Raw genomic sequence first — 24,851 nt, 5'->3', positions numbered from 1 at the left:
TTTGTTAGATGATGGAGAATTTGAGAGTGTGAATAGGAAAGAATTGACTTGCTTGTGACTTTTGGACATTTACTTTGAAGGCCTCTCCAGTTTGTAGCTTGTTAACATATCCAGGCCTGGGACACCTTATTTTCCCTAAATCCTTTGGTTTTGGGGTCCAGATCAGGACGTGGAGGCTTGGGTTTGGATTTCAGTTAGGATGATCCAAACGGACCAAAGCACAGAGCTAGATTTGCCGAGTCTTTAACGTGGGTCCCAGAGAAGATGGCTTTCCTGCACGCAGCGTGATTTACAGCTTGCGTCAAGGCTCTGGATTTCATCCGTGCCCTCGGTGCCTCTGCTGCATGACGCTCTGCAGAGGCTGGGGCCCCACGCGTGAGGATCTCGTGTGCTGTATGGAACCCCTATGTGGAGCTAGCACTGCACCGCCATCCTTTGTCTGGCCATAGGTCTTGGGGAAGAAATCGCCCACGGGTGGGTTTGACCGTAGCGTACCCCCCCAGCAGAGCGGCGTGTGCCTCGGTGGGGCCGGTGCAGTTCCAGGGGGGTGTTAGCGCCTCCCCAGCGGGAAAAGTGCCGGGAGCGGCTCTCTGCAGGGCCACGGCCGCGGCCCCGAGGCCCCGCACTGCCCCTCCGTCACGGCCCCGGGGGGTGCTCCAGGCTCCCGGGGCGGTGCCGCCGGCTCCTCCCCGGCCGGTCCCCGCGGCCCGTGACGCGGCGGGCGGGGCGGGGCAGAGCCTGGCGGCGGTGGCGGCCTCGGCAGCGGGGGAGCGGAGCGGAGCGGGTGGCTGTCAGGCCGGCAGGATGCTGGAGATCCAGCTGGACGATGGCGGCGTGGGGGGGTACCCGGGCGACGATTACTGCTCGGGGTCGGTGATGTCGGAGCGGGTCTCGGGCCTCGCCAACAGCATCTACCGCGAGTTCGAGCGGCTGATCCACTGCTACGACGAGGAGGTGGTGAAGGAGCTGATGCCGCTGGTGGTGACGGTGCTGGAGAACCTGGACTCGGTCCTCACCGACAACCAGGAGCACGAGGTGGAGCTGGAGCTGCTGCGGGAGGACAACGAGCAGCTCCTCACGCAGTACGAGCGGGAGAAGGCGCTGCGCAAGCAGGCAGAGGAGGTGAGCGACGCCGCCCCGCGCCCATCTTGGCCGCCCGCCGGGCGGGGGGGCACCGCGCCGCGGCCCCGCTGCGGCTGACGGGCGGGCAGGGCCCGCGGTGGGAGGGGGGGGTGCGGCGGGGCCGGCGGGGCGAGGCCGCGGGCCGGCTCGGGCCTGTGGCGGGGCCGCCTACCCGCGGGCCTCAGTTCCGTCCCCTCGATCGGCCGACGCCGGCCGGTCCCCTCCTCCCCGGGCGTTCATGGCGGGCCCGGGGCGGGGCGGGGAGCCCGGGGCGGCGGGGGAGCCCGGGAAGCGGCCGGCGGTACCTTCTAGAAAGGGGAGCGCGGGTGGCGGGTGCGGGCCCGGGCCCTGCGAGACGTGTCCCCTCCTGCGGGGGAGCGCGGGGCGGCCGCTGCCCCCCCCCCCGGCGGGACGCGCTCCCCGGGGCCGAGCAGGCCGCGGCGCGGACGGCGTGGCCCGGCTCGGCTCCTCCCGCAGCACCGCGGAGCCGGGCGGGCAGGTGCCTCTGCGGCTGATCCGCCCGTGTAAAAGAGGAGAGAAAAAACCTGGACAAAAATAGCCGCAATCCTGTGGATTTGAAGAATTCACTTTGGAATGCCAACAACACAGAGGACCTGACGTTTACGCTAATTTGTGGCTTAAAAAAATACTTATAAAAATTGATAATTTCTGTGCAGCCGTACAGCTTTTTTGACATCAGCAGTAAGCTATTTAGTTGGAGCAAAAAATTACCTTTAGAGCATCTGATTTTTGAAACTTGTTTTTAGCAAAACTACACCTTGAACCTTAATAAAATAGTTTCCCAAGTTAGCATCTGCAGTTTCCTGGAGTATGGATTTGCTCCTGTGAGAGCCATGTCAGAGCAGCTCAGCTGGGAGGAGGGATTTGAAAGTGGACCATGAGAAGAACAAACTCCTCTGATGGAAAGGAATGAAAATCCTTGGGTTACAAACACTCAGATGGAGACAAAACAGAGAGGGGAGGTGACTTGCACTCTCTTTTTCCTACATCTGCGCCTGTCCATGCTGAAATCAAGAGCATCTTTTCAGCCACAGACGAGCCCTGTGAACCGTAGGGTTTGCTATTTAGCCTCTTGAAGTGATAGTCTGTGAGCTGGGATAAAGCATTGGTGGTGGAAAAACTCTATCACCACTACATCATCCTCATTTCACTACACAACTCTTAAAAAGTGGGTTTTTCTCATCTTTTAGACTAAGAAAGAAGATTTACGATTCAGTAATCTTATCAGGAGTCAAGTTCTGATTTGATAAGGGATGAAATAGCTTTTGAACTGGAGAACAATGGAAAGCACCATGCAGTATTTTAACAGATGTGTTCTTGTTGCTTAGTAATCTTGCTAACTTGATGAGGAGGACACTTGTGATCCATTACTAATACTGAAAGTGAGAGCCAGTCAACTGAAGTTTTAGTCCTGAGTTTGAATTTTGTATTAGTGGACTAATAATCTTTTCAAATTCTTTTGAATGCGTGTAGGGATTGAAACATTATTCTGAGTACCTGAGACTTTAATTGAATGTTGTGTAGAGACAGTATTTTGCAGCTTCTGAGAAACAGAATTTTTTAAAAGTGCACTGTTTATGTGAAAAAAAACCAGGACTACAAATGGGGAATGGAACAGTCCAGCTGGAATGATCTTGCATCTTCGGACTCGGGTGGATTTCTGTTCTGGAGTTGCTAGATACAGGATGTGTTTTCTGGAAGCAGATGTAGTGACAACAGTTAGATTCCCTGCAAGGAAACTCAGGAACCATAGCAGACTACTGTTTGCTGCGATTTAAAAAGCACCAGTGATGATGATACTCTGTCATCCTTACGCATAGCTCAATGTAAGTGGGGAAAAAAGTGTCTGCAAGGAGACTTGCTAGCAAAGTACTTGTTGTGAGTATTCTGCCTTTACATAATCCCCATTACAAGATCATATATGGAATACAAGGCTGTTATTTCCCTCTGCGTATAACAAAAAGTACATTATTTATCTGCACCTGTTTCCCATATGCTGCTTACTGTGTAGTAAATTACATGTTATGGAGGTGAAAATCTATGTATTGCAGAGAATTCTGCTGTCCACCAGATAATTGTAAATGATCAAAAAATAGGAAAATGGATTTTCCTATCCGAATGTGCATTGCTGGTCTGTAGCAGCGCCCATAGTAACCAGGGAAGGTCCGTCCCCCTCCTCGAGCAGCGTTCAGCCTCCTGCGCTGCGCCTCAAGGTTTGGGCTGAGATCTGTACTTTTAAGTGGGAGGATCCTCCTCTGGGGACAAGATTTGACCCCAGTCTGGATTCCTCTCTTGTGTTGAGTGCTAATTACAATAATTAAAGTGAAACTGAGGGGTTGGGAGTTGGAGATGAAAAACTGATCTGTAGCTCTTGCAATATCATGTCAAAAGACCCTGAGTTATAATTTCTTTATATTAGTTTATTAATTTTAAAGTAACTGAAACCATAAATGGGCATTGTTCTGTGGCATAAAAACATGCATTGTATTGTCTTGTTACCATCACTGCAGAACTGTCAAATCTTGCTGTTTCATCTTTATGCAGAAATTATGCACAGACTCTACGTTTTGTTAAATTACGGCTGTTTCTAACAACTTTAATTTCACTTTTGCTAAGTGTTGTAAAGTTTTCCTTCTCAACAGTCTTCTATCTCTTTCTCTAAGATGATTCTATATCTTTTAAAATAATCTTTGCCAAAAGCAAATTATTGCTTTATTTTCTAAACACTTGGACAGCGGTGACTCTACATTTTCCACTTGTCCTAAAATAGGACAGCAGAAGCACCTAGGCAAGTAGATTGAAAATAGAAGTTCCTTGAAATGAGGCAGTGCCGTCACTCTCTGTGATTAGTACACAATGTTTCGGTTTTCAGTGACCTCCAAGCTACTGAAGATGTAGGATTGCATCAGAGTTTTGGTGCTTTTGTTTTCTTCCATCTATTTCGCATTATGTACGAACGTAGGGTAATTATCACTTGCATGGTTTGGCGTTTTGTGGAATCACAGCATTGTTTAGTTAGGCGATGACCTCCTGAGATTGTCTGGTCCAACACCCCCTGCTCAAGCAGGGTCAGCCAGAGCAGGTTGTCCAGGACCGCATCCGGTCAGAGCCTGAGCATCTCCACAGATGGAGACTCTACAACCCCTCTGGGCAACTTGTCCCAGCGTTTGACCGCCCTCACAGTAAAAAACTGCTTCCTTGTGTTCAGATGGAGTTTTGTGTGGTTGAATTTGTGCCCATTGCCTCTTGTCCAGAGGAGTCTGGCTCCCTCGTCCTCGCTCCCTCCCGGCAGGTACTTGAACACACTGGTAAGATCTTCCCCGAGCCGTGTCTCCTCCAGGCTGAACAGCCCCAGCTCTCACAGCCTCTCCTCCTATGAAAGATGCTCCAGTCCATTTACCACCTTTGTCGCCCTGTATTTGTGGTGGTGTATACTAACATGGTATTCATTTATTTTTAAATGAATAAGTATTGGTTTTAGATGACTTCTTAAGGAAATGAAGCTTATGAGATTGCTCTGTCAAGCAGTTGCCCCTAATAACTTAGGAAGCTGGTGACTACTTTCAGCCATAGTATTTAAAAAAACAAAACAAAACAAAACAAACTAGTTATAAATTTTTTTTTTTTGTGAAAAGGAAAAGAGAGAAAGGCCAAGTGAATGTCCTGCCTGAAGGACAGACAGGCAGAGCTTGCCAGTGCGCAGGGCAGTACCCGGCAGCAGGACATAGGTCAGCACGTGGGTCTGGGGCAGGTGGGTCCAGCTCTTGTTAGTCCATGCTGCGGGTAAGAGTTGGGCTGGGGAAAGGGCAAGGAGACATCAGCAGAAGTCCCCAAGGAAAACAAGCTTTATTGTGTCTACTCATGGTGAGACATTTTGTTTAATGTAAACTGCTTCCCTAATGTTCTGGATTCTTCTTCCCTCGAAGAAGGTCTCTGTGGAGAAAGTTGGTAACTTCTGGGCACTAATTCCAAGATCAGTGTGCACGTGTGAGTGCACATAAAAGCTTTCACAGACAGGAAGCACAGAAGCATGGGGTTGGTGGTGTACATTAGCATTGCTTCTCGAAGGTCAGAAGAGCAAGGCAGATCTCTGCCAGGCATGGAGGTGGCCTGCTGACCTCTTGTTGCATGAAAGCTGCTTGCAGTGAAATTTCATACATCGCAAGGGAATGGTGTTGGCTGTCCAAAGAAACAGAAGTGCGTTAATAGCAAAGTAAGATCTTGGTTGATTGATTTGCAACATCAGTTAATGCTCATTAGAACTTTTAAAACGAATGCTCATTTAACATGCATATATATATATATATATGGTATAAAGATAAGTACCTGGTGCTGGTTAGGAGGACTGACCCCCTCATGAAAAGCTTCTGTAGCTTGTGTTCTGCACTGTGGCAGTCCAGCACCTGGAAACAACCACCATTGGAAAGAGGTTAAGGAAGCCACTGTCTCAGTAAATGTGGCTGTTGTTTCTAAACGACAGCTCTTCTGCCTGTGGTGTAGGTGTGTTTCCAGGCGGCAGGCATCGGAGGGCAGGTGGTTGGGCTGCTGCTGTGCTCTGGGAGCAAGGAGCTGGCACGCGACCATGTGGCAGAGCCTTCCAGGCTGCCGTTCTCAAAGACTTGTCTTGCTGTTGGACCTGACCGAGAGGTGGGCAGTGCTGCTTCGAGCTGCCTGGTGATGAGACGTGAGTTTTGGCAGTACAGGTACTCCTTGAAGCAGTGTGTGCTGCCAGATCTGATGTTCCCAGCGGGCAGTCTTTTGAGATGTCATCTTCTGGGCTTTCCGATGGGTCTATCTGTGCTCTAGGTACTTTTCACAGATTCACAGACTCGTTGGGGTTGGAAGGGATCTCTGGAGGTCATTTGGTTCAATCACCCTACTCAAGCAGGGTCACCCAGAGCAGGTTGACCAGGGCTGTGTCCAAGCAGCATTTGAGTATCTCCAGGGATGGAGACTCCACCTCCTCCCTGGCCAGCTTGTGCCAGTGCTTAGTCACCCTCACAGTGAAAAAAGGTTTCCTGATGTTCAGAGGGAACCTCCTGTGTTTCAGTTTGTGCACATTGCCACTTGTCCTGTCACTGAGCACCACTGGCAAGAGCCTGGCTCCATCCTTTCTGCACCTTTCCTTCAGGTATTTGTACACCTTGGTGAGATCCCCCTGAGCCTTCTGTTTTCCAGGTGCTCCACCCCCCTTCATCATTCTTGTGGCCCTTCACTGGACTTTCTCCAGTCTGTCCCTGTGTCTGTTGTACTGGGGAGGCGAGCACTGGACACAGCACTCTGGGTGTGGCCTCACCAGTGCTGAATACAGGGGAAGAATCGCTTCCTCATCCTGCTGGCCATAGCCGAGGACACCATTTGCCTTCTGTGCTGCAAGGGCACATTGCTGGCACATGTTCAACTTGATGTCCAACTGGATCCCCAGTTGTCTGCCAAGCTGCTTTCCAGCTGGGTGCCCCCGGCATATTCTGGGGCCTCGGTTGTGCTTCTGCAGGTGCAGGACCCAAACAGGATGTGAACTGTAAAAGTCCTTTGCTACCGTTTGCCACTGTGAGCCTTGTGTTTGAGAGATACCTGGGTGTCATCCTTATCCATGTCCAAAAAAAAGCAACATCTCCATTCTCTGATGGTATGTTGTTGTGGCCATCGTTTCTTCTTTATGGCTTGCTCTTTGCATTGTTATTTTACATGATAGCCAAGTTCACTTACCAGTATTTTATTTTTATGTAATAAGATGCCTCCGGTGTTCTGTTTGAAAATCAGTGAACAGCATTTGGGGAAGAGATGGTCCTTTGTGAGAGGCACAGACTGTAGTTGCTGCAGGTTTCTGTGTGGCTTGAGGTACTTAAAGAGCTCTCCAGCTCCTGTCTGCATCTCAAACAACAGAAAGGCGCTAGAAAATCGCCTCTTCCCCCTAGTTTGTTAAGGGATACTTTAAATACTGTCCCTCCCTCATACACTAATTCCCTTTAAGAAGATGGTGAGGAAGGGTGATAAAAGTGATGCTCTGTGCTCCAACCTCTGGTGTTCTCCAAGGCAGCTTTTTCCTTTGCTGCCTTGTATTTTCTTTCTCTGTGAAATGAATTGCAGCCTGGGAAAGCGCTGTTTCCCCACCCTGAAACCTGACCTCACAAATAGCTGATTAACAGGAGTTTCTGCAGCTTAATGGTGACCTCATAGCATCAAAGGAGAAAATCATTTGGGAAGAGTAGATACCAGATAAAGAAAGGCTTTGCTTATCACGTGGGTCCTTTCCACTATATATAGTTGAAAGTAACTGCCAAGCGTGAAATGCAGACTTACTGCACAGCCATCTACGTACAAGATCTTTCTCTATATTCTTCTGACCCCTCTTTGTCCATTCCTGGTGCCTGTGGCCACTGTTAAGATTCACCAACAGAATGAGCAGCAGAATCTGTGTCATTATTAGAGTGTTCTTCCAATTTACCTTGAGTCTGCTTTTCAATTGTTTTGATTTACAAAAGCTGTTGGTCCTGGAGAAACTAGATTTTTCATTTTAGTGAAAAGTACTGTGACACTTGTAATGATTTTTTTCTACTGAGCATGCAAATGTTAGATTTCATTTTTATGATACTTTCCTCCTTATATGTTCTAAGGTTCCAAAATATATCCGTTTAGCTGTTCAGAAGTAAAAAGCAACGCAAGTGTGATTGTCTTAAAGTGATTCCATGTCTTCTGGGTAAGACAAACCTTAAATCATTGGGATATTAATAATCTTTTCTCCTATGTCTTTTGTCAGTGATATCACTTGAAAATGATTCAGAATTGATCACAATATTGCAGATTGTGATTAAAACTCATCAACTGAAGATAATAAATTCAACTCCATGTATTTAAAAAGTAAGCAACAACATAAAATGTTTCTGGAGACCCCTGTGTTTCAAATTCATATCTAAGTAGGCAGCATTAGTTATAACAATTCTAATTTTCTCCTTTCCCTCTTAAATGGTAAAATACACTTACTAGCCATCATTACCAATAGTGACAACTTCATCACTGCTTTGGCTGACGATCCGCACATCCACCCTGTGAAGGGTGATGATCTTTGGATTCTGAGCATGCGTTTCCTTACAAAAAATGTAGCAATAAAACTAAATAGGTCTGTAGGCCAAAGATTTAACATCCCATTGCATCCCATCTTCTGATGCAGGACTAGGATCGATTAATCCAAATAACAGTGATAGAAATAATTCTTCACCTGAAGGTGAAGTAGGGGCATTTGCTGGGAAATAATTAAATGGTGCCTATTCTCCACTCAGATGTGAGGGTCGAGAGCTGCCTCTGCAAGTGGAAAGAGGATTTGCTGCAGTTCTAGATTGGTTCCTGTTCTGCTCCTACCCCTGTCAACGCAACACCAGGGAAAAGACCATCTGCAGAGGTTTAAGAGCAGCAGCCACTCTCTTCCCTCTCCACAGTATGATTTTAGTATTGTGGCAGTCTGCCCTTTTTTATTTGCTTCCTTCTTTGTGCATCCCTCCATCAGGGGTAAGGCGAGTCCGACATGTGATAGGGTGCAGACTGGGGGCGACAGCGTGGATGAAACCCAGGCTGGCAGCGGTGCGGCGTCTTGAAAGATGTGGAATGTGCCAGTCTGTTCCCAGGCCGTCGTCTCCCACGGGATCTGTCTCGGTGGTGGACTAGTCAGTACTGGTTTTGAGATGCAGGAGAGAGATGTGTCCTTCTGCTTGTGAGAAGCCAAGCTGGTCTGATGGAGGGATACCAAGGGGATCAAATGCAGACTAAGTGCTAAAATACAGGATGTAATGCTTTGGGGATAGGCAGAGGAAAAAATGCTCCTAGAAATGCAGAAGCAGCTTGCCCTTCCCTCTACTTTTTTGATCTTCTCCCCATAAAAAGTTTGTGTGCAGAATATTTTTTTAATGTAAAAACTTTGGATTTTTTCAGCATGTAGTTGAAGGACAAATAATTGCTGGAAAGCCGCTTGCTAAAAACGCTTATTCTAAATTTTTCTAATAAATGGTATGAAGTCTACACTGATTAGATGAAATGAATTTGGAGACTTTTCTGTTTACAAGTTTTATTAATGTAAAGCAAGCTAACAAAATCGATTTGTGACAGGCAGTAGAAACTGACCATATGATATGTATTTCTGAATCACTTCTTTATGAGGAATTGGGCTTTCCAAATGCAATGCCCATCAGTCCTTGCCATCTGGTAACTTTGTTCTCACTAATCTTCAGAGGAAAAAAAGTCTGTATCCAAACACAGATCCTTCAAACAAATCCTCTTTATGTCACTCAAGCTTATGGCACTTACTAATATTCATAAATATCAGTGTGTGTTATTAAAAATTACCTGTAAAGTAAAATTAATTTGAGTGAGCACTATGAGCTTTTACTTTAAATAAAGAGCAATTAAAGATAATATTCTGGATATTAGTTGATGATGATGATAATCTGGGGTTATGGCCAGCTTTCCCCTCAACAGGTTTACCCACATAACTCAAACTGCAATCCCCAAGTGGGCTTTGATGAGAAACTTTTTTTTTTTCTCTTGATAAAATGAAGCAGGTTGCTTCATGGTCACTTTCTGTCCATGGCTCTGCAGGTAGATTTTTCAAGGATGTTGTTGGTATGTTATGTGCTAGGTATATGAAGGTAGAACTTAGCATTGGGGTTTCAGGAAGTAGAATTGTAAGAGAAAGCCAAGGTCTGGGAAGATTCAGACTTACTACCATTGCAAATGAATTTAAATAACTGCGATGGCTGAAGTTTCAGGAAAAATCCCTAGCCAATCTTCACTTTTCTGAGAATGATGCTATCTTTCATCTAGCAGGGGCACCTTGGCACCTTTGTTCTTCCTCTTGACTGCTGAGGACGATGAAGATGGCACACATCTCCATCATCATTGGTTGTCATGGTGCCTCCGACAAGTTGTAGCAGGCTAGATCCTTTCATGCCACTGAAGTGGAAGAGTGGGATGTCTCAGGTGACAGGAGCTGCTCTGTTCCTGTTCTTATCTCCTCCTGCACAGTCCTGGAGTTCACATGGGGAGTGCTGGCCAGGTGGTGGCTGCTCTGCATTGACTTCGGGTGGTGAAGTGATGTCTGAGCACCCAACTGGACCCTCTCCTGCCTTTCCCAGTGGGAACTTCCTTGATGTTTCCAAGAGACTGCACCATGGTACTCAGATACTTACATCCCATCGTGCGTGTGAGCCTCCTAGGCTCAGCCTGTGTCACGCTGACTGTGTCCAGCCCTTGCTTACCGCTGTGTGAGGACCAGCAGATGTGTGCAGGGCTGCCATTGCATCTGTTCGCTTCTTGATCAACAGTGATTTCAGTTCTAGTCCAGTCTTTCAAATAGGTAGACCATCAGTCTGAGGTTGCTCATCGATATTGTGAAGATTGACAGCTAATCTGCATGTTCCAGGGATGCCATGCATAGGGCATGACAAACACTGCAATTCTGTATTTTCTGGTAGAAAATCCCTTCTTTTCTTTGAGGAGATGGTCAGCCTTTAAAATTGATGCGTCAGCTGAGGTATTCTGTTTGTCTGCAGTTCACTTTGCAGTCTGTTGGTCTGCAAGGTGTCCAGAATGATATCCTTGGAGCTGTGTCTTGCCTTCCAGACAGATCGCTTTAGTTCAGGTATCAATGGGAAGCATTGGACCTTTTGCTCCAGAGCATGGTCTCCACTGGTTGTAAACAGGTGCTGGTGTCTGCCTGCTTTCCCAGTGCCCTAATTCGAAGGGACCTGCCCAGGGCAGGATGTGATGCTCATCTGGGTCTGCAAAAAACAGTTTTCTTGTTTTTCTTTCCTGTTTTACCTGGGGCTTGGCCGTTCCAACCTCAGCCACTCCACTTTGTGGCATGAATGCTAGTTGCCTCTCAGTGCTAGAGCAGACCTGCTCATCCCCCTGGAGAGGGGAGGCAATGTAGCAGCATCAAAGCAGGTTTGCCTGCCCTTCCATCTGCAGTGTTTTGTGGAAAGGTTTCCCTGTTGGACACATGCCGAGTTTCTCCCCAAAGATAATTGTACATAGTAATGGTAAGTCCTAATATAAACCAGGAAAATTAACTAATCTGTTAATGATTGGATATTGTTGAGGTATATGGCCCAGAGGCACATTAGAGCTTTTTGCCCTTGTTTTCAGAGTCAGTCTGAAATTTTTGGTTCTAGGATTCTGTGCTTGAAAAGGGACCGAAAGGGCTTGTGTGCAGCACATTTATGAACAGCACATTTGGAAGCAACACATTTAGAAGAACGTGGTTATGGAGAAGTACCTTCCCCTTCCCCCTAGGGAAAGAGGTGTCCTTTCAGGATATTTTACAATTTTCTTTCACCAATCATTGATAACTTTGGAAAATAATCCAAATCTATGTTTTGGTTGAGCTAAATCAGAATCCTCTATTTTTTTATTTAGTTGTTAATCATTGTAAAATACATTGTATCTTGCTGAAAGTGGGACACTGGGAGGTGTTTAAAGAATGAGCAATCTAAATTCAGCGTGTCACAGCAAAGGGAGATGGGGAGTAAGGCAAGAGGTGTGTGGTGCGTGCAGACGTGCACGTCTGTGTGCGCAGGACTAGGAGACGGTGAAAATTGCTGGTTACTCATGTGGCACGTCTCGTATACCGAATTCTGGGTCTCTTTCTTTGCTTTAGAGCTGCAATTGAGAAGGGGAGTGTCTGTTTTCAGGAGAAACCTCCCTAGGTTAAGGAGTGGATGGGCAGAATTGGTGGTATTCATTGTAGAGCTGCCCATGGTGGTAAAATTAAGAGGAATTGGGTGCTCTCAGCATTTATTTTCATGTATATGGTCTCGTCCAGCATTACTTAAGGAAACTATATAGATTGTGTTTCAGAGTATCAGAGCTAAAATCAGAGTGAGTGGTTTCAGAGCTAAGAAATTTTCAAGTAACTGGTACATTAAGTAGCATTTTTCTTACTAAATCTTAAGGAGTTTTATATTTCGTGGTGACGGTGGCATTATTTGACTGCCTCTCTCTGGGTCTGCCTTCCCATTTCACTATGTTTATTGTTGCCAACTTTCGATATTCTCCCCTGAAGCCCATGGAATGGATTTTTTTGTTGTTATTCATGAAATGTCCACTGATTTATATTGGGTATAATGGAGTATTTCTGATGTCTTTCTCTATGTGGTCTAAATTTGACCATCCAAAATCTAGTTATAAGGCTCATCTGAAGCTCCACTTGAAAAGAAAGTAGCCCTACCTCCAACAGTTAAATTGGACAGTTTAACAATAGGACAGTTAAATTCAGACCCTAAGATGTCTTTTAAAGACAAGCTGTTTCTCAGCGGTTCAATGCAATTTGGCTCTATGTATATATAAAATAAGGAGATACAGTATATACGTATGATTAAGAAATTTTATTAGTCATACTTCTTACTGCATTTTCATTTTATTATAAATGATAAAAGACTTTGTCAGAGAAATAATACTTTTTCATTTATGATTTGAACATAATAGTATTCAACAGATGCTACTGTACTTTCACATTAAATCTCTGAGCATTTATGTTTAAAAGCACATTTAATTTAAACTAAAATGTTATTTTTATTCATTGATTTGTATATACCTGGTACTAGGTGCCTTCTGCCTCCAGAAATCTCCTCTACTTACTAGCCTAAATGGAGAAGTCTACTTTGAAGGGACTTCCCAGTGCGGTGCCTTGGCAGAGCCCTGCGGTGCCTCCAGACCTGCACGGGGCAGATGGAGCCTGTGGGGGCCTGGCTGCGGGGGTTCGATGGTTTCGCTAGCTGTCCTTTTTCTGGAGATCCTGGTCCAGCGGAACACATGCTACGTGTTCAGCTGAGTGTTTTTTGTAGTGTGGAGCCTGAGTTGGATCGAAATTGCCACATAATTTGTGCCATAATTCCAGATACAAAAATACACAAATACAAATACATTTTAGCCTTCACAAAGGAAGAGAAGTTTACATTACTAGGTTGCATAATTTTGATTTTTTTTCTTTTTAAAATGTCGGTTCCATTAATATTTGTTTCATTATCCATTGTTATCTGTGCTGTGTTTCTGTTCAACATTTAAAAACAGTGCATCAGTATCTTTTATCATCTCCTGGAATGGAGGCTTGCGCCATGCAGGAAGCAGAAAACTGTGACTTCAATAATGCAATGTCCTACATGAAAAAATTTAGAAAGAAAGAAAAAACGGGGAAGCAGGAGTTTGGGTAGCTGTTGATGGGTGCTCTCCACTTGCTGCACTTGTGGTATGATGATCTCTATGATTTGGGATAAAATTAACATCTACACTCTTGAAATAAGGGAAGTTATCTTAGTATTTACCATGTAATTTTACTGAGAATGCCTCTGTCCAAGTTTCCAGCTTTCATAGTACAGCCTGTCATGGAAGCAGCGTGTGAAGCAGGAGGCCCGTGCGTCACAACATGATGGGTGTCCAGCATCCGCTCAACCTGTTGTTTTAATACTGAATGGTCTATTACTATATGCTTATAAACACACACATATAAGGTAATATTAGTATTAAATAGGTGTGTAGCTATAGTATGTATAGTTATAGCCCTGGTGACTGTCTTGGTTTGAGTTACTCCAGACTTGATCCCTATGGACTTCTTACCGCATGATAATTTTTGTACCAAATCTGTAACTGTTTTGCCTCTAGCATTCTTAGAAAGACATGACACCCACTCTTAAGTAAAAACTTAGGACAATAAAACTGCAGGCAATTGAGTTATATAATCCATTTCATAAACCCATCAAGCTTTGTCTTAAAACCATTAGTTAAATCTCCTGCCTCTACTCTTCTTTAAGGTAATCTTCTGAATTGCAGTGGAGGGGTTTTTTTATTCATGGCCTGGTTTTACTGGTTTGTTCTTGTGCCAGCATTGTCCTTTACTATTAGTGAGTTTTCCCTCTGTCAAATGTTTGTCTTTGCTGTGTTGATAGAAGCTGGTCCTGTGCTATCTCGGTCTCCGTTTGCTAGGTGTTGGAGCCAAGCTCTCTTCCCTTCTGAAGAAGGCAGGTGAGCTGGCCTGTGCCACAGATCCTGCTAGCGTGGAGGTGCCTGTGTGTCACCCGGCCAGCCTAGTCTTGTTTTACAGATTCCCTCATTCCCCTCTTCCTTCAGTAACACTTAGCTGCATCTGGTGCTTAGGTTGATCCTCCCTGAGAGGTGGGGGGAATAATGGGTGATTTTCCAAGTACATCGTCCCAGTGCTTTGTACTGTGATGTGAATGCTGTCCCAGGAGTGTCACATTGCCTTTTTCGAAGTTCTGGTAATGGCATTTATCCGAGGGCTGTCACCTTTGTTAGCATGGTCCAGTGCAGTCTGTGTGACATGGAGTGGCAGGAGACGGCAGCGTGTCTGTCTCCTCTCTGCCCTCCTCACACTGCAGTTGCATCATGGGGCCCAATTAACTAATTGTTTTGTCATCAGCTCCTTCCTCTAGACCCTCCTCATCACAGCAGAAATGGCTGTCCTTATGTGTGTGCCTTTGCATTCGTGTGCTGTTCTGTCCTAGTATTACTCTGGTCTTCAGCATCATCCATTCTTTCCCTGTGACGGTTTAGTTCTTTTTAGTGCTGATGGCACCTCCTGGTCTTGTGTCATCTGGAAAACCTCACAGTCATGCCCCCTTTCTTGTTGGCTGTGCTTGCTGATGGAAATACAGGACAAGGCTGTTCTCAAGGCAGTTTTGAGAACTGCACTAGCAGCCCATCCCTTCTTTGTGCACCCTTCTCCTCCACTGCGTCTTCTGTCCCAAGCAAGCATGTCGTTAGTCTCACTGGGAGATGGGAGCGGCAGGACGGGTGAACCCTGTGTCTCGGGCAGACCTGGAACAGGGTCGAGGGGGTGGGAGGGTCCCCTCTGCCTCTCCTGGCTGTGCTGTAGGACCAGGCCTACTTCTCGGAGAGCATCTTAAGAGAAAAGTGATCTTCCTTTGAAAAAAGACTCAGATCCCTTGGAGTAGAAATATAGGAGATGGTAATCTTTGCATAAATCAAGTAAAAATACATTTATTTCACAGAAGGCATTCAAAGACCAATCTATGACTATAGAGTATCTAGCAGATAAAAGATGTCTTTTTGACTAATTGAAGTTAGCAACAGGAACAAAAATCTTTATCTCCCAGCTCTGCAGATGGAAATGTTATTTCACTAGAAGGTTGTATGCTTTTATGGAGATGGAAATGTTCCTTCGGAAGTGTCTTTGAAGAGGATAGCAAACATTCAGACACAGGGCATAGCTCTGAGCATCTTTCCATCATGAAATTGTGCTCTGTGCCCTGCCGGACTAATAAATTCTAAAAACTGAGTTAAAAAGACATTATAGTGTGTCAGAAAAAATTGGAAGGAGGAGGAAGGGGTTGTTCTCTTTTATGGTGTTTTGGCCATTTTACTAATAAATGGCCTTGTTCACTGTCAGCTTTGTTTGAGGTCAGAGACCTCAACCAAGGAAGGCTGATACTTATTTTCCCATATTAGATGCATATTTATGTGTAAGCATCTTCATGTGAATCAGTGTTGTGTATCTTAAGTACTCAATACAGAATTATTAATATGGTCATGCATTCCTAATATAAAACACCTCCTGGTCCCAAGGCTGATGTGTAACACAAGTTGTACTGTGAATACGATTTGAACTTCAGGCCAAGCTCTGCAATAAAAATGTTAGAGTTTTATATCACAGCTATCACAACTGTGGTTGCATAATTGCCGAACACACCAGAAACGGGGAACCCGCAGAGAGTACAAGAAGAGACGTGGGAGAACACAGTTGTGATTTGCTGAGTTTTGTGATAAGTGCAGGATAAGATTTTGAACAAGCATGAAATTTGAGATAGTAATTTAATTATCTGTGACTTTTAGAAAGTGTGGTGTAGTCAGGGGCTTTAAATTGTTGATTGCTTCATTTCACAATTGCAGCTGAACTTCTTCTCAGCTTGTGGACTGTCTGCTGTTTGTCAGTGCACTTGTGGGAGTGTTATAGTTTGATCTTTCAAATTGCGTCTTACAAAACTAATACTTGAGATAGCATCTTCTTGTTTGTGGTGACTAAGATCCTTCTGAAATGGAGAAGATAGGGCCTATTATTAGAATTTACACTTACTGATTGAATATTTTCTTGTGGCACAGCTGCTGTTTGGGGTCTCTTTTGTATGGATTACAGATGTACTGGGGTTTCATTGCATGTCGATACTGCTGTGGAGCATCCGGGGTTCACTATTCAGGTGCTGTGGCTGAGATTGAACTGGGTCATCTGGAGAAGCATCTTCTGAAGGCAAGGGCCTTCCAGGAGAAAGAGTGAGCATTGCTCAGAAGCACCCTCAAACCCATGGATCTGTCACCTTGGAGCATTGAAGAGCGAGATGAGTGATTATCAGGTGAAATGCCAGGAGTCCCTTTCTACCTCTTAGTGAAACTCTGCTCTCATGGAGCCAAAACATTTCTAAAATTCATGTCATGTTAGGTACAACATACTGGAAATTCAGGTAGGCTTTTATCATTGTGTGTGGGCTGATGGCTGTGTGTTCCTGTTTGTGTGAGGGTACATTTCAGCTGTTGAGACCAGTGAGGGAGAGTGGCTTTAAATATTTGGAAAACCTTTGTTTTCATAAGGGAAACACTAAATATGTCTGTACTGCTGTTCTTTTTGATAGAAACTAGGAATGTTTTCATGCAGTGAAGTCAAGTTAACATTTATGTAAGGTAGACAAGACAATTCCTTAATCTTCTACTTCAGCTTTGCTAAATAAATTACTTGACTTTGTATAAAATGCCTATAAGGATAACAATCTGAACATCTATTCATAGTTTGAGACTTTTAACTTTGTTCATTTTTACACAGCTCTCTAATGCTCTTCTAAAAAGTAGCTGCATCAGTGCAGGCTGGCTCACAGAGTGAGAAGCAGAATTCCCTTGAATACCGACTATTGAAATGGAAGTTACTTCCTGAGGGTGCATTTCGCTGATGACCACCGTAATTCTGAGAAGTGGCTTAATTTAAAGATCCTTTTTCTGATTGTCAAATTGAAAAGATTTAACTCTGTTCCTGAAGCTCTGGCATTGTTGGTGGCCGACTGTAGCCATTGCCTGTACAGGAGCTACAATGAGAAAGCATGACTTGCTGATTTGAGAGTCAAATACTATGTGGTAGACATCTGTTTGGAAGGAAGTGATCTCTTCCTGAAGTTGCTGTTGAGTGAAATGGCCCCTTTTAAGAGAGCAGAACAAGGTCTTCACCTTGAGTAGCACTGAAGCAAAGTGAGTAAAACTCAGCAGCAGCAGGTCTGATAATGGGACTGGAGACTTGGTTTTGAGCAGGTCAGATTTAAATAGCCAGGAGCTGGCCTCTTTCTTTGTTGTGACTTTCTAAGACAAAATACCATCAACACAGCTCCCTAAATTGCCGACCTGATTAGGTGCTGCCGGGAAGCCGTGAGGTGGACCACACAACTGGCGCTGCCTCCCTTGTCTGTGGGCTTCCTGCAGGTGAGGTGGCCTCCCCTGGGCAGCTGGGCCCAGCACCAGCCCTTCCCCGCTTCACCAACAGACCTCTGTTTCTGAGCAGGTGTCTCTGCCACGTGTTGTGTGTTCCTCCTGCTTCATGCAGCGCTGCTTTTGCACCCACAGCACTGCCATCGCCTGCCAGCAAAGGGAGGAGGGGACGGGTGTGAGACTGAACCCCCGACGCTCCCTTTGGTGTGCAAAACCATCGCACCCACTACCAGCCACCACAGATTAAGGCCACCTAATGAGATTTCTGCATATATGTGCATCGCTGGTGCTCTGCTTGATTTCTCACTGATGTGATGTGATGATTTCTGATTATGTGCTACTATTTTTAGTCATTTTCTTCCTCTGCAAAAGGCAGTAAAGCAGGAAGCCAAGCGATCTGCATTGTACCACTGCTTTTCAAATGAATACTCATTCTTTTGCCTTAAGATGATTTTATGCTAGATATTTTCCCTCTAAAGACTACTGCATGAGCCATTGTTGTTTGTCATAATCCTGGGATATTACAGACCAGTTATCCTGCTTGAAATATGGGGATAGTGGCTAGCAGAAAAAAATCCATGTAACTAATTTTATATGTAGCAGTTTCATACTCCAGTTTTCTTAGATCACTGAGGTGATTAACGGTTTAACTGTAACTGATCATATTCAGAAATTATTCTTTGAAAGCAAGTGTAGGGGCTCTGGAAAAAATAGTGTAAATGATAAAAAATAGTGAAATTATTAAGGCTGTGGTCAGCTTTGCTATTGAGAACTACTGGGAGTGTGGGCTGTTTCTTCTTCCAGTGCACCCATCCACTTTGTCATAGTGGGATCCAGAAAACAAAAAAAGTACTCTTTCTTAACTGTCAGTGGAATTTTCTGGTCCTTTTTATTTCTGTTTCTAAATGTCTTTATTGCATCTGCGTAAAGATGGAGCTGTGAGCTGTGAACTCACCGAGGTGTGTGTCTGAACTGAACTCCGTGCAGTGAAACCAGAAGAGAAAACCAGTTGCAGCACCTCGCTCTGCAAATGAGAAACCTCTTGCAATCAAGGGCAGCTCATAGCAGCAAGTTAAGCCTGTGATGCTTCAGCAGCACCATTTTTTTTTTTTTTTTTTTTGGCCTCTTGGCAGCAGTACAGTGAAAGAATGCAGTCAGAAATTTCTATTTGCATTTCAGTTTTTCAGCTTAGTACCCTGGCCATTTTAATTCGTGGCACAGTTCTAATTAGTGTCTATCATCTTGGTTATTTTAAGATGTCTTTTAAAAGGCTATACAGCTACGCTGTTTGGGTTTAGGGTTTGGGGGTTTTTTTTGCCCACTCTTGTCAAATATTCAAGTTTATAATGAAGCAAGAGTAATATCTGCAGTATCTGCTTTCATTAAGTCATTGGAATTTGTACTATTTCTGAGGCCAGAAGTATGAATTTGATTCATGTGAATATTCTTTTCCCTTATGAAGGCTTGCTGATTTTAGTTAGCACCCACAGAAACATGGAGCTTCATCTTCGTGCATCAAACTGCAGCATTTAGATAGGATTGGCTGTGGACAAACTTAGATGAAAAACACAAGAAACAGGAGTAAACGAGAAGAATTCTTTAACTGTTTTGGTGAATTCTTTACTGTTTTTTCTTTAACTGTTTAGGTGCTTTTCATAAATATTACATACAGAAAATGTTCAGATGAGAAGGTGACTTTCAAGTTAGTGTTCCCTCTACCTGTTTATTTTTAGGTAGTTTGAAAGGTTGGGGTGAAATTTTGGTCCTGTTCGAGTTGGTGAGAACGTTCCCACATCTTCAGTAGGGCCAGGGTTGTATCCCATCCCCCTGAAGGAAATGGAAAATATGAAATGCCTATGGATGTTTATTTACTGAGCTGTATTCACTCAATAATATGTGCTTGATTTTAATGCACAACTGCCTCTGTGAGTCTGGTTAATTTAAAAAAAATAAATACTTTATTCAGTTTGTGTTCTCTGTTTCTCCTGCCCTAGTATGAGTTTCTAGCAATGTGGGAAGGCAACGGTTGGTACAGAGAGCACCATGTGGTGGTGGGGTTGCTGGGTACTAGGGGATGCGCTGGCAGGTTGAGTTAGGGCAGGAGAGAGACTGTAGCCAGCCCAGGCAGTACTGCTTGGCTGGGCCATCCGTGGCCGTACACCGTGGTCCATGAGCCACAGCTTGAGGACCATGGCACGGCATCATGCTGTAGACAAAGTGCTTCTTCGGCTGTCTCGGTCTCTGGAGGCTGTTGTTCACAAGAGTAATACAAATGTGCCTGTTCTCACCAAACTCCTGGCACCACTTAGTTTGCTTGTGGATGTGCTCATATTCCTGAGCAAGGTCTTTTCAATCTCTGCTGCTTTTAGTGGCTAGTAAGGCTCTTCCTTGGCTGCTATATGAAATGTCTGTTGCTGGCTTAGTGGGAAAAAAATAAAGCCTGCCTGAACACCCTGATGAGAGCTGACCCGTACCATGATGGGTGAGCAGCAGTGACAGTGTGTGCTAAGCCGTCTCCTCAGTCAGGAGCGCACTTTCCTTGGGGACAGCCCTGGCAGCGAACCTCTCCTCCTCATCCCGCTGGTGTGGCCATTCACTCCTCTCTGGATCTGGGACATCTCCTGCTCTCAGCCCTTCAGACCTTCTGATGCACAGGGAGAACCTCAGGTGAGATGGCTTCTGATGCAGGAGCAGCTAAAAGGTGCTTCAGAGACAGGGAGAGTAAAGAGCCCTTGGGTCTCTGCACCCAAATGCCGTTGTTCGATCTCTTCAGCGGCCAGGCCAGGACATACTGCAATAGCTTTGTCTGAACTGCTGTTCTTCCCTGAGAATACTTAGGGTAATATTAATTTTTAATCTTCTTGTCTCCATGTCTCTTTCTTCTCCATATGGTTAATTGATTTCTAGTTTTCTGTTTCTTTTATTACTTTTAGGTTGCAAAATAGACAGGACTGAATAAGAAGACTGAGCTGTACTTGTAGAAGACTTAATCTTTCAATCAGTTTCCTCTGAATTAAACCAAAACAGCAGTATCAAATCCAGGAATCCTATTAAAGATGACCTACATAGTGGGAATAGAATTGGGCTTGTACCTTCTTTTGCTTCCTAATTTACTGTCAAGAAATCTGTGAATGTTTTCCTTAAAGTCCATTCACTTTTACTACTGCTAAAACCCTTTCCTGGCCTGGGTCGCATGCTCTTGGATGGAGAACTAAGAGCAGGAGGTCATCTCGAGCCAAGAGGGTAGTGAAAGCTGAGCCAGTGCGACGTGATGGGGATTTAGCCCTTGGCTGTAATTCAAAGTGTTCATCAATAGAGCTTTAGCACAGAGTAGTTCCAGCAAAACCCTGGGAGGAGATGGAGATTATACCAGGAAAATAGCTCTTTTGTTGGTGTAGCTTCGATCAGTCCTCCAAATGGAGCGAGTGAAACTGCTGCTTCTCTAGGTCTGTTGCTCAGTGGCTGTGTCAGTTAGGACTTTTTTTTCTTTTTTTACTCATTCTGAAATGATCCTGTTATTCTGGGAAAAGTTTCAAGAATAAATCTGAAAATTTACAAAGTGGATTGCTTTATAAGTTTCTCAAAATCCATAGAACAGATTGTTGGATATTTGTGACTAAGGGCTTTCAGTGTTTAATTGACATCTTGGAGAAAAAATGCTCACTTAAAAATCTAAAACCTTTTACAGTCTTAAAATTTAATTAAAAAGGAAATGTTTAGCCTCTTAGGTGACTTCTTTATAGTGGAAGAAAGGTATTGGCATTGCTGGTATTTCTAGAAGATACTGCTGGAAAACAACTATAATGGGGAAAAAAAACCCTTATTGCAATAAATTTGGGCAGGAAGGAAGGAAAGTTAAAAGCCCAGTTAAAGATTAAAGGCACTGCAGAACACTGAGTGCAGGAAAATGAGACATGGCTAAAATGCATTTGATTGTTTCTATAAATACAGGTATGTAGGAATGAAAACTGACTCATTGTTCAGATGAATTTACTGAACATTTTTAAAAGTCTGCAAGAATAATAAATGATGTAGTCTTTCAGTCATCTACAGAGAGAAGAGCCAGTTCGCGAACATCACGATGGCTCCAGTGTCACTACTAATTATTCCAGTAAAAGTAAAAGGAAATGTGCACAGGGCTTATCCTGAGAATGCAGTCAAATACTGTGCATATTGTTTCATGTGTAGGATTTAACAAAATAATCTTCCCATGCATTTAAATGCATTTGTTTCTCTGGGAATCTTATACAAAAATTATTTTCACCAAAGTCTGTCTGTTTGAGAGTACAATGAGGCTTTACTTTGTTAAATTAAAATTGCAGTGCCCTCTTGAGCAGCATTATTTGCGGAGAGCAACGCTTTCCCCTGTGCAGCGTACAGAGGAGGGTGAGAAAGGCTTTTCTTCCCCAGGACCCATACTTTGAGAAAGAGGAGATTTCAGCCAGCTGATGTGCTGGTGAGTCTGTTAGAGCTCGACCTAAGGAGCTTTTTGCAAACAGACAAAGAGAGGCAGGGCCAGGAGCAGAGCACCCTTGTGAGCTCCTCATAGCCCCGAGTTGCCTCCTGCGGGCTCCTCTTGTTCTATAAACATCTTAAAGGTAGATTAAAGCCCTCTCAGGTTTATCTCCTGCTCTCTCCCTTCCTTTGCAGCTCTGTTTCCAGTGCTGTTCCCAGCCCCAGGCGTGCTCTTGCCACTCAGCTGATGGGTTTGTGTTTTAATTACCGGACTGGTTGGTGCAGACAACTGTCTTGTTTTACCTTCTTTGGGTGTAGCTATTTAAGAGTAATGTAAGGACACTCGAATTTTTGGGTTCATAAGGCCAGAATAGGACTTGTTCTGTAGCTAGAGAGATAGCTTTAGTATCCTATGCTGTTGTAAGCATGGTGGTACCGTGCTTTAGACTTAGTTTGCTATAGAGAGGACGTATGTGATTAACAGAACAGATGTTTTTTGAGCCTTATGGATTTTTCCATAACTTTGTGGCAGGGGTGTTGCTAGAACCAGCTCAGTTTCTGAGTCAAGAGGTATGGATGGTCATTATTGCATATGGGTATGCGCTAGTCTTTTGTGCAGAAAAACTCTTGTGACCATGTATAGCACAAGAACCAGGCTTGCTTAAGCATACACAGAGATTTGAAGGCGCTATTCACTTTCCAGGGACCCTGTTTAGTTCAAATATTTCATGAAAGCAACTGTGACTACAGCTCTTACCAAGAATAATGTTGACGTGGTTTAGCCCCAGCCCCAACTGAGCACCACGTGCCACTCGCTCACCCCTCCCCCGGCGGGACGGGGAGGAGGACAGAAAAACAAGGGCAAAGCCTCGAGGGTTGGGATAAGGGCAGTCTACTGGGACAGCAAGGGACAGGGAAAACAATCCACAACAGTGCTGATAACAGATATTCACAATGGGTGATAACAGAGAACGATTTACCGACCCGAAGGACCGACTGACCTGACGCTCAGCCCGGAACCGTGCCGAAACCGCGCCGCCCGCCCCCCCTGCCCGACTAGCCCCCCTTTTCTGGTGAGCATGACGTGACATGGTATGGAATAGCCCCCCGGCCAGCTTGGGTCACCTGTCCTGGCTCCTTGTGACATTAACTCTGTCCTTGCCAGAACCAGGACAAATGTGTAGTATCAATTCACTACAGTGGAGCTAAATTGAATGTTTCACATGTTTTACTTTCCTTTGCTGTGCATGCTAGTATCCGACGCAGAGAATGACTAAAGCTCCCAGGGCAAAAATGACATTTTACAGAAATAATAACCTGAAATTAGGTATTTTTCTCTTGTGTTTTCATTGTGAAATGAATATATCTGTAAAAATCTTTCCTTCAGCCCAGTGTCCTGTGCAGGAGTCCACACTGCTGTGTGCACAGCTGCCACTTTGTTGTTGCTAGTGAGAGTTAGCAGCAATGATCCCTTCCCTCCCTTCTCTGCCAAGAGCAGCTAGCCAAGCTTTTTCTTGCTAGGTATAAATTTGTTAAATTCTGCTGCGAGACTGTCCTCCTCTGCCTGTTTTTCTCCTCCTTCCCTCGGCTCCCGCGTACCACAGAGCCCTTCTGGAGTTTGCTGGTGGGGCAGGTCACCGTCTCTGGGTGCAGACATTGCTCTTAGCTGCCTGGAGTTGTGGATAAGTTTTCCACAAGATTTGCATGTTTCTGCAAAACTTACCCACCGTGTGAATTACAGGTGAAGCTTTCTAAAACAGAAGAATTAGAAGAATTTGTCAGAAGGTTTCTGACATAAGTATTTGTAAATATATGACCATAGAAATAGAATTTGTCTTCTCTGACATCAAATTAACAAGAATCAAAATTCAGCCTGGCATGAGGAAGAACAATGTTGCTGAAGATGGTAGAGTTGCGCTGGTTTACATAACTCATGTTGGACCGTAGTATATATTTTATTTAAACATTAAAGATAGCTAATACTTTCTCTTACAAAATCATCTCTTCAGCTTGATTAAATGCTATTGTACTAATTATAGTACTTAAAAATTCTATTTCCTCTCAATATTTCTTTTTTATGAGGTGAGGAAAAGTCATATAAGACCAATACATTTTACATTTATTCCTCATCTGTGCCTCTTTCTCTGCTTCTTCCCTATTCAGAAGTTTATAGAGTTTGAAGATGCACTGGAGCAGGAGAAGAAAGAACTACAAATCCAAGTGGAACACCTTGAATTTCAGACTCGACAGCTGGAGCTGAAGACCAAAAACTATGCAGATCAGAGTAAGCAAAGTTCCACACCAGACACGATTATACACTTCGCCTTCCACACACATATACTGCTACTTTGAAAATATTTTTCATCCTTTTTGTTTGTTTTAATGTAATTTAAGCAAAGCGTGAAATGTCTGGTTATCCCTTACTTAGGTATAAAATTCTGAGCCTTCTAAAAGGTGGGATGTATCCACACTAATTTAGTAGAGGCTTCATTGCTTCTCTTCTGTGGGGCATGGTCTCTCTGCATGCAAGATTAGGGCCATTGCTGAAGCTTCAGAACCTAGTTTCCAGTTTCTCCTTGTCCCTGAATAGAACCTCCCATTTTTTTTTTCTCCTATAAACTATCACGTTTGTTTGTTTGTTTGTTTTTACAAATACTTCCTTAACATGCAGCTGTGTTTTGTTGGCTGAGGTTCCCCTCAGAATTCATTCGTGTTTTGTCCAGTACTCCTGCCAGAGATGCCCATCCCAGAGGATAATTTGAATTGTT

The 24,851-nt window shown here is 44.4% G+C and overlaps 1 protein-coding gene and 1 long non-coding RNA gene across 2 annotated transcripts in view; one reads left to right on the top strand and one right to left on the bottom strand.

Annotated features, from left to right (window-relative positions):
- Nucleotides 1–24,851, bottom strand: part of LOC142603950 (uncharacterized) — a 221,404-nt gene that overhangs the window by 64,878 nt on the left and 131,675 nt on the right. The gene's annotated exons all lie outside the window — the stretch shown is intronic.
- The window catches only part of MAPK8IP3 (mitogen-activated protein kinase 8 interacting protein 3), a 79,708-nt gene continuing 55,574 nt past the window's right edge, over nt 718–24,851 (top strand). The window contains 2 exon segments of the mRNA XM_075768053.1: nt 718–1,122; nt 24,247–24,367. Coding sequence (XP_075624168.1) covers nt 805–1,122; nt 24,247–24,367 — 439 coding nt within the window. The 5' untranslated portion in view covers nt 718–804.

This window comes from Balearica regulorum, chromosome 15, assembly GCF_011004875.1.
Source record: "Balearica regulorum gibbericeps isolate bBalReg1 chromosome 15, bBalReg1.pri, whole genome shotgun sequence".
Taxonomy (NCBI): domain Eukaryota; kingdom Metazoa; phylum Chordata; class Aves; order Gruiformes; family Gruidae; genus Balearica; species Balearica regulorum.
Note: the sequence above shows the minus strand (reverse complement) of the source record. Positions and strands in the feature narration are given on the sequence as shown.